The sequence below is a fragment of the Apis florea genome, unplaced genomic scaffold (assembly GCF_048593485.1).
Source record: "Apis florea isolate Af1SG1 unplaced genomic scaffold, ASM4859348v1 contig_2492_pilon, whole genome shotgun sequence".
Classification (NCBI taxonomy): Eukaryota; Metazoa; Arthropoda; class Insecta; order Hymenoptera; family Apidae; genus Apis; species Apis florea.
This window is the reverse complement of record NW_028256593.1, coordinates 2,991,896-3,010,974: the sequence shown is the minus strand read 5'-3', so window position 1 is coordinate 3,010,974 and position 19,079 is coordinate 2,991,896. Positions and strand designations below refer to the sequence as shown.

General features: G+C 37.0%; 1 protein-coding gene across 1 annotated transcript in view; it reads left to right on the top strand.

The window, feature by feature from the left end:
* The first annotated feature begins 634 nt into the window (after window positions 1–634).
* LOC100867051 (metabotropic glycine receptor) overlaps window positions 635–19,079 on the top strand; it is a 146,016-nt gene continuing 127,571 nt past the window's right edge. Inside the window, exon 1 of the mRNA XM_086906187.1 lies at window positions 635–2,402. Within this exon, the coding sequence (XP_086762313.1) occupies window positions 1,049–2,402 (1,354 nt within the window). The 5' untranslated portion in view covers window positions 635–1,048. The remainder of the gene's footprint in view (window positions 2,403–19,079) is intronic.

Sequence of the window (19,079 nt, the reverse complement as noted above, 5' to 3'; positions counted from 1 at the left end):
TAAATAATTTTATTATTATTATTATTATTATTTATCGAAATATAAATTGTGCAAAATTGCATAAATTTTAAATTTTCTAAATTATTTCCGTGTAAAAAATAATAAACGGGAATTCAATTCCCCATATACTTATCTTATAGGAATAAGAATTCTCACATACGTGCATTTACATATATATAAAGAAGGAGAAACAAAAATTTTTTTTACTATCAATTAATAGAATCAAAGCTCAGCAATTAGAGTTCAAGTGAATAAAATAACTTTTGCTATTATTATTTATCGAAATAACGTACGTAGAACGTTGTTTTATTTTCGATTATTTTCATTTTGCATAAAATAAGTTACATTTTTATTTTTCTGCAACAAACCTTCTTGCGCAAACCGCTTGTTTAAATCAACGAGACAATCGTCTCAAGCAACAACCGGTTAATCCACCGATCGTTTCCATCCAAAGGATCGAATAATACGTCGAAAGAGCATCGATCGCTCGTTCGAGGAGAAGGAAAAACGTTGGATCGCGCGATACGAAACTGCGCATGCGTCGGCTCGTCACAACGACGACGGGGTTGGCGTCGAGTTTCAACCCTCAGTCTGGCGCCGCGTGCGAGCGCGATCGGATCCCTTCCTTCGCTCGAACGCGCTCCAAATACAACCCAAGCCCTCCCCCCTCTTTGCTCCGCGATTCAAAAAGAAGAAGAAACGATGATCCTCCGCGAGACGATCGACGATCCCACCTGAATCGCGAACCCACCCGTTTCCAACCCGAGAAACATGAGAGAAACACTTTTATCGAGGAGAGCCTCGCGAAATTTTCGATGGCGCGCGACTCGTGACTCGTGAACCGTGCACAAGGATGGGGGAATCGTCGGTCGATGTGTCGTCGTAGTGGCGCGAGAATGACCGCGTTTTCGAATTTCGAACACTCGAGGCCGGCTGCTCCCTACGCCCTTACGCCGAGAACGTGACCGTGCGCACCCAACCAAACCAACCAACCATCCATCCAACCGGCTAGCGCATTCATGGCCCCGACGAACGGCGTTCCGAGAAGATGAGCGCCCCGCGCCTCTGCTACGTCCTCGTTCTGCTCACGTGGTGCACGCTCTGGCCCGCCTCCGGCGGGGACCAGGAGGCGCAAATCGAGAGGCCGGCCAAAGACCCCCTACGCCACCGCCAGCAGAATCATCAGCGGCCCTCGTTCATCGAGCGCAGGCTGATCATCGCGGACAGATCGTTGCTCGACGATCCTCGGCAATCCCTCGAGCTGGCCTCCTCCTCCTCCTCCTCCTCCTCCTCCTCCTCCTCCTCCTTCTCCTCCCTTCCTCCTCCTGAGACGAGCATCGAGAGGCCGGCCACCCAGATCAGGCACGGCCGGTCGAGGGGCCGCCTGGTCGCGAGGATCCAGCCAAGGCCGGACGACTCGAGGGCCGAGAACTCGTCCCTGACCGAGGATCCCCGTCACTTACGATCGGACGAGGTCGAGGGAGTGATCCCTGGCCAGGCAACGATCGACGAACGGTCCACCTCGGTCGATCTCGACAAACTGCTCGCCAAACTGTCCGAGGCCGATCGGAGGAAGGAGGCAGGGGGGAGGAGGAAGGGGGGCGAGTCACTGGAGAAACTGAGGAAGGCGATGGCGAGGAACAGGTGGCGGGTGTATCATCAAGGGAATCGGACGACGTTGCGATTCCTGGACGGGGGAGGGCGGAATTCGACGGAGGTGTACGGCCACGTGGTGCACGGCTCGCGACACGGCGACGTGTCGAGGACGAGCACGATTTTCGACGAGTACGAGGTCTACGAGGACGAGCGCGAGGACAAGGGCGGGTACAGGAACGGGTCTGAGAGCGGGGAGTACGAGGATTACGGGGAGAGGGAGGGATACGATGGAGGGTCGTCGGGCGGGAGGAGGCCGGGCAAGGAGCCGGTCCACGTGGACATCGTGACCAGGTTCCTCCGAATAATAGAGAATCAGCATCTGCTCGGCGAGAATTGCACGGCTGGGACCGACTTGAACCTGGGCGAGGGGATCGTGGACAGGTACGCCCAGGAAAAGTTCCGATTGGAGGCGAATCTAGCTGTGAACAGGGCCAACATGCTCACGAGATTGTGGAAGTACGCGCCCGAGGTGATGCTCTCGTCCGAGTATCTGCTTCACGCGAGCATACTGTCCATGGTCGAGTTCGACGAGGATATATTCGCAGCCGGGAATTGCTACGACAAGTTGCAGTACAAGGATCGCTGGCTCTACTGCCCGTTCGCCCACCGCCTCCAGGACCAGGACGGCATACTCGTCAAGGATCTCGCGATCGAGTACAAGTATCTGAGCAACAGCAGCGAGTGGTTTTACATCGCGAGGAAGAACGCTGAGCGGGTGATCGCGAATAACGATCAGTTCAGCCGCGGTGAGTGCTTTCTTTTTCTCGGGGGTCGATTCATTTCGATCTTTCTTTCTTTTTTCCCCTCTCCTCGAGGGGACGATACAGTAGAAATATTTTCTATTAGGTGCGTATATTAGGTGTGCAAGTAAGTTCCTTCTCTCTTCCCCTTTTTTTCCAAATTCAAGATTTTATTACGTGAATCAGGCACGAGATTGTTCTGGGTCGGATTCTCGTCCGGCGATTCCTCCTAATTCACCGTCCGAAGAAAGATCGTCGCTTGCTATATAGTCGCCATCCTACGTTTAATGATATAATTATGTTCTAGTTATTTAGATAGTAATTTTCTTAAAAATTAATACGAAAGGGCACGTTCCGCGAGATAAAAACAAACCATTTCGATAGCTTGGACAGCCGATTTCCCAAGTTGGAATAGGATTGGAAACTCTCGGAACAACGCTCTTCCAGATGGCGCCACGATCGGTGAAATAATTCGTAGAAAAAAGGAGGAAGGAACTTGTTTGCACACCTAATGCACGTAGGAAGAATATTTCCATTTTTCTCGCAGAGTCGATGGAGTTGAGCGCGTGGTGAAAGAGGGAATTATTTTTTTTTTTAAAAAACGTTTGAACCGAGTGAACGAGTTTACAAAAAAATGGTATTAAGAGTAATAATACGATCACAATAATTGAATTAAAAAAAATGTAGAGCGCGTTCTATATGGTTAAACACATTTCGAACATTTCGTCGAGTTTGATTAAAATACCTCTTAAAATCTTTATATAGACACAGTCGGAGCGTTTGTCTGTATTTATACACACGCAAAATATGCATGAAACGGCTGTTAATCTCGAAAATCGAATTTGTGAATTTTCATCGCGACGAAAGTAGAATCTGAAATAACAATTTCAACGAAATTTTTCTCTCTCCTTCTTGCAACTTAATTTCGCGTCTAGGAAATCATTTCCTATCACGGATATTGGAAACGTTTCCCCCTGGACGAAGCAAAAGATCGTTTCAGATTTTAATGGAGGGCCAGCCCTTAGATTACTTCCGTTTCCCGTATGCCGTTGTCTGTCCGGGGATCGAGCATGATCGAGCACCGGAACAAAAGAAATATACGAACTCCTCTCGATGAAAATTCTTTCACGTCGATTCCCAGAATCAACGTTTCCTCTTCTTATCTTTGAAAAACTTGCGGGATTACGCTTGTTTTCTTATCGATTCTCTTCTACCGATACTCGTGTTATTTAAACGAAAAATACGTTTACGCGATAAACATACATTTTTCACGGTGTAATAAAAAGGTTTATAATCTTTAATATATTCGCATAGTAAATTTTAGAGATTTGAATCTCGAATCGAGATCCTTAAGGTCCTCAAGGCGAGGATAAGCGAAGCGTAAAATGGCGCGCGCGTATTCCAAATGGCTTTTGAAGTCAAGACTTGTCAAGTTCTCCACGATGTGCAATCGTTACGTCGCCCGACAAATTAAACGCTTAAACGTTTAATTGCACGCGTCAGGCGACGCGCTATTGCGTGCATGCAGCTGTTCAATATACCGGATGAATTTGAATAAATTGCAACCATTAAAGGATCGCTAAAAAGATTGATACGTTATTTGAAATATTGAAATATTTTTTGTTTATATATATATATATATATATATATATATATAATAATTATACCGATAATTAATCTTTTTGCTACTACGAGCGATTATAGTCGTTCTGCATGATATGTCACTGATGTATTACAGGCGATTATAATCGCTCTGCATAAGATGATGTCACCGAGATACTACGGATGATTATAGTCGGTTGCATAAGATGCCATTGACATATTATGGGCGATTATAGTCGTTCTGCATAAAATGATGTCACCGAGATACTACGGATGATTATAGTCGGTTGCATAAGATGCCATTGACATATTATGGGCGACTATAGTCGTTCTGCATAATATGTCACTGACGTATTACAGTCACTGTGCATAAAATGATGTCACCAAAATATTACAGGCAACTATAGTCGCTCTGCATAAGATGATGTCACCGAAATACTACGGATGATTATAGTCGGTCTGCATAAGATGCCATTGACATATTATGGGCGACTATAGTCGTTCTGCATAATATGTCACTGATTACAAGCGACTATAATTGCTCTGCATAAGATGATGTCACCGAGATACTATGGGCGATTATAGTCGGTCTGCATAAGATGCCACTGACATATTATGGGCGACTATAGTCGTTCTGCATAATATGTCACTGACGTATTACAGTCACTGTGCATAAAATGATGTCACCAAAATATTACAGGCAACTATAGTCGCTCTGCATAAGATGATGTCACCGAAATATTACAGATGATTATAGTCGGTTGCATAAGATGCCATTGACATATTATGGGCGACTATAGTCGTTCTGCATAAGATGCCATTGACATATTATGGGCGACTATAGTCGTTCTGCATAATATGTCACTGACGTATTACAGTCACTGTGCATAAAATGATGTCACCAAAATATTACAGGCAACTATAGTCGCTCTGCATAAGGTGTCATCGAGATTTTACGGACTATTATAATCGTTCTGCATGATTGACGTATTACAAGCGACTATAGTCGCTCTGCACAAGATGATGTCACCAAGATATTAGCATAAAATGCTAATAAGATATTACAGGCGACTATAGTCGCTCTGCATAAGATGCCACTGACGTATTACAGGCGACAATAGTCGGTCTGCATAAAATGTCATCGAGATACTACAGGTGACAATAGTCACTCTGCATAAGATGCCACTGACGTATTACAGGCGACAATAATCTGCATGAGATGATGTCATTGAGATACTACAGGTGACAATAGTCACTCTGCATAAGATGCCACTGACGTACTTCGGGCGACTATAGTCGCTCTGCATAAAATGTCGCGTATCGTACGATACGACGAACGATTGGAGTTATTGCGCATCGAGTATATTTCTCTGGAAATGCATCGATATTTTTATCATCAATTTTTTTCTTAATAAACACTATTGAAGCAATTCGGATTGCAGCGTTTACCGCTTACGATCTTTCTCGAGCATTGTGCACGTTTTTGGTGCATTGAGCGATGAGTGTCGCGGTCGAGAAGCGAAAGAATTAATATATTTTGTATAAAATTTCGAAAAATATCGTATCGTTAACAACATTCGCGCGGCACTCTAGAGAATTCTTATAACTTGGAAGCCTTATCGATTATATTTTCAATCTTATCCTATATTTTTCTGTCTTATCCCCTTCGAAATCTTCTGTACACATCTTCTCTACACACAATGTTACGTCGTTTATCGTTTCATTCACAGATATTAAATTAAAAATCGGAAATCGATAAGAGTTCGTTTATCACCGCAAGTATTCCCGAATCATCGAGTAAATCATTGAAGTACAAAGCTCTGCCACTGTCCGTCTACTCTGTTTATCCAGGTTAAGTATCTACACGTGCAAGATTGATTTCTTTTCTTTTTCTTTTTTTTTTTTTTTTTAACAATAATTTTACAAAAATCCCCGAGTCACCTCGACTTACCTCGACCACCACAGTGAACCTCGAGCATCCTGTGGCGAGTGGTGGCGGTTCGATAATGGTCACTTTCACCGAAATTGTTTGTCGGTGGGTGGACCGCTATCCAGATTCTGCGGTGCGTGTTTGCTTCTGAACCACTTACTTCCGTGGATGTAGCGCGTAGAGGATCGATGGGATAAAAAGAGGGATAACACGGAGGATCGCCCCGAGGATCTCTCAGGGTATCCTCTGCCTAGGCTGGATGGAACTTGGGAAAAAGTTTCGCGTTTAGAGGAGTAATTTTTTGTTCTGTAAGGTGGAGGGGGAGACTCGTTCGAGACGATTCTGAAGGCGATAAAGAGAGCGCAGAGTTCTCGAGGGGGCAAGGATCGTTGATGAAAAATAAGGGAGATGGATGGAGATCATGGATGAAGGAGAGTGGTGATAAAAGAAATTGCAATAAGACTCCAAGAGTAATGTAGAAATACCTGTTCCGTTATCCTTCTCTATAATTTAAAAATTATAATAAATTAATAATTACATCTAAGTTTATTTATCTAAATTTATTTTTATTTATGTGGCCTACTTTTAAATGCAATTAAAAATTAAACGATACATCTTCTGATGAAAGAAACATTTTGTAAAATGTTATATGTATATAGATATTTAAATTATAAATATAATACTATTATTTAATCACGTATCGAATAATTCATTTGTATGTCGATTAATTTTCACTGTTGCACAACATACTTAAATCACAACAATATTTGGATGCAATAAATACTTGCCTGTACCCGTTCGAGTGAACGAAAACGCGGTAGTTTCAACTATTGAGGAGGAACACAATAATTAAAATTATCTCGGTGAAAGTGAAATTAGCACAAGAATACATGGTACTGAAAAGATGCGGGACATGTCCTTATGGACATCGAAAGAAACTGTCAATTTTCTTCATTTCTTCTACTCGAACGAACGAAGTTCGATCCAAAATAAAGTAATCGTCACTATCCACGCCACTTTTGTTTCCTTTTTAATTCGTGAATCTCTATTGTACGCCTATCTAACAATACACAACAACGAAACATATCTCTAAGTAAGTATCTTTTCAAAATCACATCGACAATTTGAACAATTTTCGATTCGACTTTGTCGAGAATGTGGTCTCACGTGTGCGAGCTATGTTGGAATCACTACGACGTTAGCCAAGCTTGTCTCGAACACGACCGTCCAAATACCTGTATATACGTAATTAAGTGGCGAATCAATAACCGTGGAACTCGAGTTTATTAGAAATCGTTGTTCGAATTTTCGTTTCTTCCAAATTTCCCTCCCTTCTTCGTCTCTCGATCTCAACTTCCTTTCGAATCGAGATTTGCAGCATAGATCCTTTCGAGATCCCCAGTTAACGTATTGTTACGGAATGGACTCGCTTTCCGGAAAACTACAGTCGAAGGTGGAGCGAGTCGTTATATGCCAGGAAATGGAATACATTTGTAACACGAAGATCGCGTCTCCTGAAATTTTTTTAGATACCCAACTTTCCTTGGGATTCTTTCCATACTTCGCCTCGAATATGGATCGAGTTTCAGTTTTATATTTGTACATTTCTTCTTCTTTCTCTGTGCTAACCCGTTGACTGTGGCTAGTTTTAGCACTAGCTCTAAACGCAAAAAAAATATTTTACTAAAATCAAATCATAATACTAGACAATAATTATAATAATTTTAGTTATTTTATTAATTACAAAAATAGAAAGTAAGAAAGTATCGTGTAATAAACATACGAGTTATCACATCCTAAAATCTCAAAATTTATACTAAAACTTCATTATATTCGTCAACATTTTCTTCAACGTGCCTTTTTCTCGAGGAAGAAGGTTTATCCATATCAGGCAGAGTTCGTAAAAACGTATAAATATTGAAATAACTCGTCAAAATGAAAATTTTTATCTATGATATTAGGACAAAAATAGGAGTATGCATTTTATAAATAACGATAAGAAAAATAAAATGAAAATAAGTATGTACATTCTAATTTTAAGTTATATCACCCAAGTGATATTCTACTTTTTCATTTCAATGATATATAAGCCTCTATTTTTGTAATTAGCAAAAATTAATAACGTTGTTCATAGACCACATCTGGCTGTAATTTTTAGTACATGATTTATAAACCGCAGTTAAGGGGTTAAGAAGCTCTCGGAATATTCTCAGCTTCCTTTTTCCTCGAATCTTACGTACGCGAAATTTGTCCAAGTTACGAATGAATCATAAAGATGTATCGAATGAAATTTGAAAATTCGAAAATTTTGAAAATTATTTCTTCAAGTTTGGTTTGAGGTGTATTTTGATAAAATTGTATATACAGGCCTTGGATTCGAATCGCATTTGCCTAGATTTAAATTATGTTTCTCCTATTGCGTTGGATTTGGGTTGGGTTTCTTATTCGAGTCTCAACGAGACTATTGGCTTTCGATTAGTCTCAGATTAGACTCGACTGAATTAAACCAGATTATGTTTTCCCTACACATGTCTGAATCTCCTTCGGAACATCCAAGTTTGCCCCTTCAAGCAATCTTAAATCTTAATCTTGATTTCGCTTTTATCTGACTTTATATTTGGATTAGATAATTTCATCGGTAAAGGATCGTATTCTCGTTATCACAGGGAATCTAGAAATTTATGCAATTTCAAAATCGTGTTGGCTTGATTTCATGGTAAGATAGAATCATGGTGAGAGAAGGGTAGATATATTAATAATGGCTTCGTAGAAAAATTATATTTTAGTATTAAGTTTACGTGGGAGAATACTGATAAAATATCTCCGATTTGAGGAGTCCACTTCGCTCGCAATCGTATCATTAACAACGATACTTTTTCATCCAACAAGGATAGGAAAAACCTATTCCTCTGTTTGCACTTTTCAATTTCACATTCAGCGTCTCTTCAGCAAGTTTGAATAATTTCTGAGTGTTCCAAGTTTCGAAATTAATCAAACGAAATTATCGTTATTGAAGTTGTTGAAGCGAATATAATTTGTCCGATATGTTTTTAATTTCTTCATCCAACTCGAAACTTCTTACTTGAACTTTTTCAACAAGAATCGTATTGTATATACGATTTCTCTTTTTCATACCAAATAGACAAAGAAAACTCCTATATTTAATTTCTTCTTCCATTCACCTGACTTGAACTTTTTCCAGGTAAGAATATATTGTATATACGATTTCTCTCTTTTTCATTTGCACCAAATACGTAAAGACACTCGTTGCAAAATCTAAAGTAAATCGAAGACACTCTTCTATATTTGATTTCTTCTTCCATTGAAACTTTTTCCATGTAAATAAATATATGTGTGGTTTCTCTCTTTTTCATACCAAATGCATAAAGACACTTGCAAAATCTATCATCTGGCACGAAGTAAACCGAAGTCATCGTGTCACTCTTCTATATTTAATTTCTTCTTCCATTCACCATTCTGACATGAAACTTCTAATTTAAATTTTTTCCACGACCTCTCTTTTTCATACCAAAGACACTCGTTGCAAAATCTATCATCTCGTACGAAATAAACCCAAATCTCACTCTTTTCGTTTCTTCTTCCATTCACCTAACCTCTAACTTGAACTTCTTCCATGTAAAAACTCATACGATTTCTCTTTTTCATACCAAATAAAATAAAATTTCTATATTTAATTTCTTCTTCTATTTATCTAACTTCCATACGATTTCTCTTCTTCATACCAAATAAAACAACATTTCTATATTTAATTTCTTCTTCCATTTACCTAACTTGAAACTTCTTATTTAAATTTTTTCCACGATCTCTCTTTTTCATACCAAAACACTCGTTGCAAAATCTATCATCTCGCACGAAATAAACCCAAATCTCACTCTTTTCGTTTCTTCTTCCATTCACCTAACCTCTAACTTGAACTTCTTCCATGTAAAAACTCATACGATTTCTCTTTTTCATACCAAATAAAATAAAATTTCTATATTTAATTTCTTCTTCTACTTATCTAACTTCCATACGATTTCTCTTCTTCATACCAAATAAAACAACATTTCTATATTTAATTTCTTCTTCCATTTACCTAACTTGAAACTTCTAATTTAAATTTTTTCCACGATTTCTCTTTTTCATACCAAAGACACTCGTTGCAAAATCTATCATCTCGCACGAAATAAACCCAAATCTCACTCTTTTCGTTTCTTCTTCCATTCACCTAACCTCTAACTTGAACTTCTTCCATGTAAAAACTCATACGATTTCTCTTTTTCATACCAAATAAAATAAAATTTCTATATTTAATTCCTTCTTCTATTTATCTAACTTCCATACGATTTCTCTTCTTCATACCAAATAAAACAACATTTCTATATTTAATTTCTTCTTCCAATTACCTAACTTGAAACTTCTTATTTAAATTTTTTCCACGATCTCTCTTTTTCATACCAAAGACACTCGTTGCAAAATCTATCATCTCGCACGAAATAAACCCAAATCTCACTCTTTTCGTTTCTTCTTCCATTCACTTAACCTCTAACTTGAACTTCTTCCATGTAAAAACATACATTATATACGATTTCTTTTCTTCATACCAAATAAAACAACATTTCTATATTTAATTTCTTCTTCCATTTACCTAACTTGAAACTTCTAATTTAAATTTTTTCCACGTAAAAATATATATATATATATATATATATATATACGATTTCTCTACCAAATACATAAAGACACTTCATCTAGCACGAAATAAACCGAAGTCATCGCATCCTTTATATTTCTTCTCTCTCTCTCTCTCTCTCTCTCTCTCTCAAATTCGATTTGACAATTGGCGGAGAAAAGTAAAAGGAGGGAGACGTGCCCCCCCTCCTCTTCTCTCCTCTCCTCCCTCCCCCCAGAAAAGAGAACAGACGTGATTCACAAGTACACTTTTTTCTTGGAGAAAAAACAATGAAGTCGATTCTCGTTGACCCAAGGCTCGAGCGAACGCTTCTTCAAACTAAATCGAATTCCTGTACGAGAAAGAAAAAAGAAAAAGAAAAAAAGAAAAAAAAGAAGGAAAGGAGGGAGGGAAGGAAGGAAGGTGAAACGTCCTCCTTTTCGTCCTCGGAGGACGTTTCACCTTCGTGCAACTTGGTCGAACGTAATATCAATCTAAAGTTCGAACGATGCCCCATTCGCAACGGGACAACCATGGCGAAACAAGTTCGAGGGTATGGACAAACGTGGTCGACAAACACGGGGCAACAAACACGAATTCGTTCTTCTCCTCTCGGTGAGATTTTCAACAACAATAGCGTTAGAGAGAGAGAGAGAGAAAGAGAGGGGGGGGGGGAAGAAGGAAGCGTCCACCTTGAATCTATAAGGAAACGAGAGGAGGGAGGAAAGAAAGGGTGGCTGACAAACGAGGCAACCACAGTTGGCCTGGTCTGTTTGATTTACAAACGTGACGTCGCAAGAGGATAACGTTCCTGTCCAGAAAGAATTCAATTTAACACGTTCTCGTACTTGGTGTACCTTTCGTGTTCGATTTCTTCTACTTCCGATTTCTTTTTCCCTCCCCCCTTGGACTGCGGATTTTTATGCAAAATCGAGTCATTTTACGAAAGTGACAAATAAGTAAGTGAATAAATTCTTCTAATTAAGAAATTTTACATAGATCTCGTGTCACACAGAAGCTTAAGATGAATTTAAAGCAACAATTTCAATAGGAAAATAATATTGTTTACTTACAATTGAGACTCCTTTTGATTCGATTTCTTGAAATTTGTTTAATTTGTTAATTTTTCTCGTTTGCTGTATTTGAAATTTTTTAATTTAAATTTTTAGAATAACAGGTTTTCTAACAATCGTCCATTTTTCTATAATTATAGTTATCAATGATTTGCTAAGTGGAATTTCTTAATTATACAATTAAATACATGGATCTAATAATTTTTAAAGATCTTAATTATAATTGCAAATTTTATTTTTTAATTTATTACAAGAATTATCTTAGACCCACCTCTATCAAGCTTGTTCGCTTGTTAGTTTAATTTAGATCATCACCGATAACGATCATGTTTGACATTGATATGCGAAAATCTGCGCGTTTCACAGATGATGACCAAAGTTGGCGCGAGGAAAGGGTTAATTACATCGTTATCATCGATCCGTGTGTATCCGATATCATCGCGGCTGTCATTTCCGTCTCCATAAAGTCGTAAAATTTCATATCGAAATTTCGACTCGGTGCGAAGCTAACCTAATAAACCTAACCTAACCTCCACATAACTTTGCTTTTTGCGCACACGATGTAAACGGAAGTCGGAGAGATTTTAGCCAGCTCGTAAAGTGAATTTCACTAATTCTCGACTGTACACGTTTATAATAAATATAACGAGAGAATATATTCTATACATGAATAAATTGAAACGCGTGCAAGTTTTTTTTCAATTAAACAAAATTTTTTCCCTTTTTTTACTCATTTTCACTCATTTTTACACAAGCAATAACCTCTTACCGATTATTCGACACGTCTAATCACCGAAATTCAGAATGATTCGAGTCAAATTTTAGGTTAGGTCACTGATGCAATATTTTCCAGCATACTTTAAACATAACCTAGTTTCTTTTCGCGTGCATCTAGTATCAAGTTACTAGTTTAATAGTTCACGGATGATACACAGATCTCGAGATCAGAATTCGATCGAGGAGTATCTCCTCTTTTTGCAAAATCAGGATCAGAATAAAATATATATATATATATATATAAATATCAATTATGAGAATCCCTCTTTTCCAGATATATAATTTCGCGTTTCACAATCTCGACCAAGATTCTCAAATGTAGCAAATTCAGGAACCAATTATCGTGGAATGAATTCTTGAATTGTTTTCTCTAATTTCCCTTCTACCCCCCTTCCCTCCCCCTTCTCCTCCCCTTTCCCTCTTGGAATATTATTCCAATTCGCGATAAGAAAATAAAAGCGGGAGGGGGAGGGGTTTAAAGTTTGGGAAGGGTGTTTCAATGAATGTGTTAACAATTAGTCGGGAAAGTAGGAGACGGTGTAACGTCGAGTTTAGAAAGGGTTAGAGGTGTCGAAAGCGGAGCAGCTGAAGTGGATCGAGGCGCTCGAAGAGTTTAAATCCGGCAATTGTGCGCCTTGATTTGTACGCCGTTCAACGCCTGTTTTAAATAAGTCCGATCGATTTCAAGCATTGCATTATTCTACAAACTACAAATTGTGCAAAATTAAATCATTGTTATGTAAATGTTGGAGTGGGTATATATAAAATAAATCGAGGATATTTCTCGATATTTCGATAAAAGATGACGATTTTCGTGAATTTATTCTCGATGCGATAAAATTTGTATAAAACGAATGAATCGAAATTATAATTTTATAGACGTTATAGGACGTTAAAAATGATTCGATTGGAAACAATATTTTGTCCGTACAGATTCGCATCGATTGTTTTTTGATAATGAAATTGGGAACACGTGCGAGAGCATTTACTCGTAACTTAATATTTGTGTAAACGAAAGAATTGGCGAAATTGGACAAATAAAAATAGTTTTACAAAAGTACGTTTGCATACACGTAAAATACAAACACTTGAACACTTTGGTTAGAAAGTATTTAAACATATTATTCTGCCAAATTCTGTTATATAATCCACATATCACATCGTAGCGTTGGTTCGAATAAAAGAAAAGTTTTTTTCAGTTTCAGTTCACCTTTTTTATTGTTACCGTTTCATAAAGAAAAAAAAAAAAAAAAAAAAGAAAGGAAACAACATCTGAGAAAATTGAGATTATTTTTCCACCGATAATATCTATCAGTTATGTTATTGGTTGTTTTACCAGCGTCCCTTCTCCGCATTAAATAAAAACCAATGCAAAAAGATGCGAGAGCTTCGACCACAGCCGTCAAATTTTTTCCTCGAAAATACCCGGACACACTTTTAGCCTACTCGACCATCGAATCCCATCGAATTTTTTGCGCGTTCGCATTTTCATAAATGTGCGAGGGAGAAACTTATTTCGTTGCCTCTTTCGATCCACCATATCTCGTTTGATGCAATGAAAAAGTTAGAATTATACGAACCATTGATCATTTAAATCATTTTCCAATTTTCTATAATTTTCCTGAAAATATTTATTCGTTTAAATTATTATTCTCGCTTGAAATAGAAAAAAAAAAATATTACGTTTCGTCACATTTCGTTACATTAAAAATGAAAGATGATCGGATACGTAAGGTACAAATTACGGAACAACGTTCAACGTCGTACAATTCTCTTTAAAGTAGTAAAGTGTCGGATAAATTCAGCGTGGTACGAGCCAAGATTGCGTTTTCTCTTTTCTCCATTTTCACAGTGGTTTAATTCTCGAACCAGTCTTGTTCCACTTGCCAGGATCGATGTGATCGTTTTGTGAAACCGACCACGAATTCATCACCGAGTCCCTATGAACGTTACTCATCCCCTCGTCGAAAGGCACCCATGGGACACGTGCGCCGATGTGCGCGCATTATTTATTTCCAGCCACCATTGCCCGTTACTTCGTTGCAAGGAAGTTTTTAGTTGACAGCGACAGCAGTGCCATCTTCGTCAATCCACTCTAGTGGCCTAGAGGGAGTTGCGATCTGTCTCGCCAGTTTCTCCAGACTGAAAAATTTTAGCGTTGCGTTAAAATTAAAATGCTTCTTTTCAAACGAACGCTCGTGTTATTTATTTATTTATTTATTTTTTTTTGTATTTAAATTTTATTCGAATGAAAATTTTTATGAAAAGAAGAAATAGAAAGGGAAAAATTTTGTTTAAATTTGTTAAATGGCATATTCTTGGATAGTCGATTTTAAGGAAAAAAGTATATAAAGTATAAAAATAAACAAGTTGAAATTTACGTGTAAAATTTAAACGTAAGATCGATATTTGATCCAGTAAAGAATTACAAAATATTTAAAATATAATACGAATTGTAATATTCGAAGAATGAAGCAAATATTCGTTTTTAAAAATTTTATTTTGTATAAATAATCTAGTCTAGTAAGAAATTTAAGATGAAGCGAGACAGAGATAGAATTATATCACTCTATCTCGCTTTGTCCAAGTAAAATTCGTAATTTAATATAATAAGACTCAATCGAAATTATTATATATCAATTCTTGCGTTTATTTTGGCTTCTAGAATCGATCCACAATGATATAATTAACTAGTTATGTAAAATCAACATTGATGAAATACACAAAGATCTTCTTACCTTTCGTTTCAATCTATTTTACAATTTAACTTTTCTCTTTTATCTTTTCCATTCTGAATTAAATTCGAAATATAAATTCCATTCGAATGATTCGTTCAAATTGGATGGCTCACTTAAACAGTATGATGTTGTTCATATGTTGATTAAGTGAAAGTAGTACTTTGTGCCACTTTACAAGTTTGAATTGCTCTTGAGAAAAGTTTCGTTGAGCTCTTTTGGAGAGTGGTTTTGTTTCCTTGTCGTTGTGCGGTGTGATTAATATGATACGAGTCTCACCACTGGCAGAATCTCATTATTAATCATAAGACGAGTTGAATTCTTTCCCCCCCCCCCCTCCTTTCTTTCTTTTTAAATCACTTTGATGATCAACCCGACCGTTGATTTAATTTACGAAAATTTATAAATTGTTGGGTGATAAATTCTGCAACGAAAAATAGGCAAAGTAAATTTCACAAATTTAATTAATTATCGAATTTACGAAAATCTTTCGAGTTTCGAATATTTCGTGTAAAAAAATAAACTCGTCGAAACATTAGATCTTCTTGATACAATTTCTCTCTAACAAAATTTATTTATATTTAACAAAAAATTTGCAAGATTTCAAATTTGATTTTGGAAAATTTGAAAGATTTTCTCGCGCGTCACGAAGACGCATATTATCACGCTTTGAATCGAAGCGAAGCGTGGATCTCGATTTTAATCTCGATTTTAATTTTCACCCAACTACTCTCTCGCCTATCTAAAGCGTTATTAGTTCTTTGAAACGAGACTTTCATAAGTATGAATGAAACACACACGTGAAAAATATGCTAAAATGTTTCTTTTTTTTTTTTTTTTTTTTTTCTTTGCCAAACATTCTTCTCAAATTCTTTCCATTTCTCATCCCCGATAATTCCGAATTTTTTCCGGAATCTCTGGAATCGATCTTCCCAACTCTGTATAAAAATAAAAACCAATAAAAAAAAAATTTAATCCATTCTACATCCCTTTGCGCCCCAGGCCTTTTTCCAACCAACAATTCCACACGATTTCTCCCCCACCGGTTCGATATTGAATTTCTTACGATTAACTCAAAATGATTTGTGGCGCACAAATTAACGCGTAAAACTCTTACATTTTAATATTTTACCCATCTTTTAACGAAGAAAATTCGTCGAATAATAAAATTTAAATTGAAATTTATATCATTCTGTATTATTCAGTTCGATAATAAAATTTGGATATAAATTTAAGGAGGATTTTTAAGGGGAAATTATAGGAAAATATATAACAAGGGGAGAGGAGGGGGGGGGGGCGGAGGGTAGATGAATTCGAATTCTCCGCTTGAACAACTAGTTTATGCCAGAAACGGCATATCGAAATTAGCTGACGCTGGCACGCGGCTACTAGTTATATACCTGGCCGTCAAAAATTATCGAAATTGATCACCTTGACACGTTAATGAGTCGAAGAAAGTGGAGTATTTACTTTGAAGGTCGTTCGACCCGAAGTAAAAACGTGACTCATTGAATGCCAAGTATCGCTATTTATAACAATAGTCTTGGCTTATCTCCGCGAAACGATCGAGACGACGACGACGACGACGACGACGACGAAACCCTCGATTTTTCCTTTTTCTTTTCACCTTCGAATTTCTCGAATCGACGCTCGATCATTTCGAATCGATTCAATCGCCTTTCTTTCTTTTTTTTTTAAATTTGACTCGAGGAGGGAAGATTTTTCTTTTTTTCTTTTCACCTTCGAATTTCTCGAATCGACGCTCGATCATTTCGAATCGATTCAATCGCGTTTCTTTCTTTTTCTTTTTTTTAAATTTGACTGAAATTTGAGAAGGGAAGATTTTCGAGGATTTTTCTTTTTTTCTTTTCACCTTCGAATTTCTTGAATCGACGCTCGATCATTTCGAATCGATTCAATCGCCTTTCTTTCTTTTTCTTTTTTTAAATTTGACTGAAATTTGAGAAGGGAAGATTTTCGAGGATTTTTCTTTTTTTTCTTTTCACCTTCGAATTTCTCGAATCGACGCTCGATCATTTCGAATCGATTCAATCGCGTTTCTTTCTTTTTTTTTTTTTTTTAAATTTGACTGAAATTTGAGAAGGGAAGATTTTCGAGGATTTTTCTTTTTTTCTTTTCACCTTCGAATTTCTTGAATCGACGCTCGATCATTTCGAATCGATTCAATCGCGTTTCTTTCTTTTTTTTTTTTTTTAAATTTGACTGAAATTTGAGAAGGGAAGATTTTCGAGGATTTTTCTTTTTTTTTTTTTAATCCAAGGAAAAAAAAGTCACGTTTTTTTTCTCTCTCTCTCTCTCTCAACGCTTGGATAATTTTCCGAAAAGTAAAGACCGATTAAAAATTTGCTCGCATTAAACACGAAACACGAGATTTTCGCGGTGCGGGCGCGAAACTTTCCGGCTTCTTGAAATTCTTTCCCATCTCGATTAAGAGCGAGATTAAGAGCGAGTAGGAAGGGAAAGGAAAAAGGAAAAGATAGGATGATGGTGATCGGTCGTGTAAAAGGGTATTTATCGTTTTACAAATTCTCCTCCTCGCTAACTTTCACCATTAATATTAGATGTCTATCATCTGTTCAACGTCTCTCTCTCTCTCTCTCTCTCTCTCTCTCTCTCTCTCTCTCTCTCTCTCTCTCTCTCTCTCTCTCTCTCTCTCTCTCTCTCTCTTCTTATCTTAAACGTCGCCACTTTTCACCCGCTACTCCACTTGGCCAATTATGTGTAATTTATGGGCCGTTTGATCCATTCCCGAGAAAAAAAACCTCGTAGAAGAAGAGTTGGGGAAAAATTAAAAGGGGAAAAGTTGTGAATAAAGATAAATTGAATTATGAAAGCGTGGAAATAAGTTTGTTTAGAGAAAGTTATGTTATATAGTTCTCTGTAATTGTTAATCCTGTGTGTGAAGAACAGGCGAGATGGCGAACAATTGTTCTTAAAATTAAAACACCAAATAATATTAATAATACATTCGAATAATATTTTATGAATTATTTGATGCCAAAATTATTCATCCAAAAGATACGTACACGAGCTTTTGATACCATTAAATATATATATATATATATATATATATATATATATATATATATGTATATAAAGGAATTTTTTTACCAAAAATGATATTAATAAATAAATAAATAACGTTAAATATAAATTTGAATTTATCATTTCTATTAAAATAAATATTTAATTTGTACCAATCGATTCAATATAATATAATATAAAATATATGATATTGGTGAAGGAAAAAAAAAACTGTTGCATAAAATATTAGATAAAATTGTGACAATCATCGATTTTATATTGTAACCTCGTATTTTACGATTATATAAAAAAAAAAAAAATTAACAATAACTCATGATCATGCGTTGAATCTGATCACTTTTTTCAAATTTTAACACGAGAGAAATATGGGAAACGGGTTCGAAGGATTGGAACCATATATAAATTTCCGGACCAATGGAAGATCGAAAGCAAGAGCAAAAAGGTACGAATATGGTTGTTTAGCCATTCACCAATCACAATTTTTCCAATCTTTCGCTCGAATCGTCGCTTTCCATTTGGCGAAACTTATCGCTTGAGCGCAATAATGGTCTTTCACTTTGGTCATATACTTTGCAAAAAGACAAAAAAACGTCGGAATATCGATTGAAAACCGTATTTTAAGTTCCAGAAATGCACGGAAAAAAAAAGAAAAAGAAGAAAAAAAAAAGGAAAAAAGTAGCAGGGAAAGCAAAAACGTTGCTTTTCAACGTGTGTAACTATAACATCACTAAAAGTCAGTATTTTGAAGGATCTCTCTAAATCTTGAATACAACACTGTTTTACAATGTTTTTATTATTGTCGAATTGATTCCATTTCATTCCATTTAT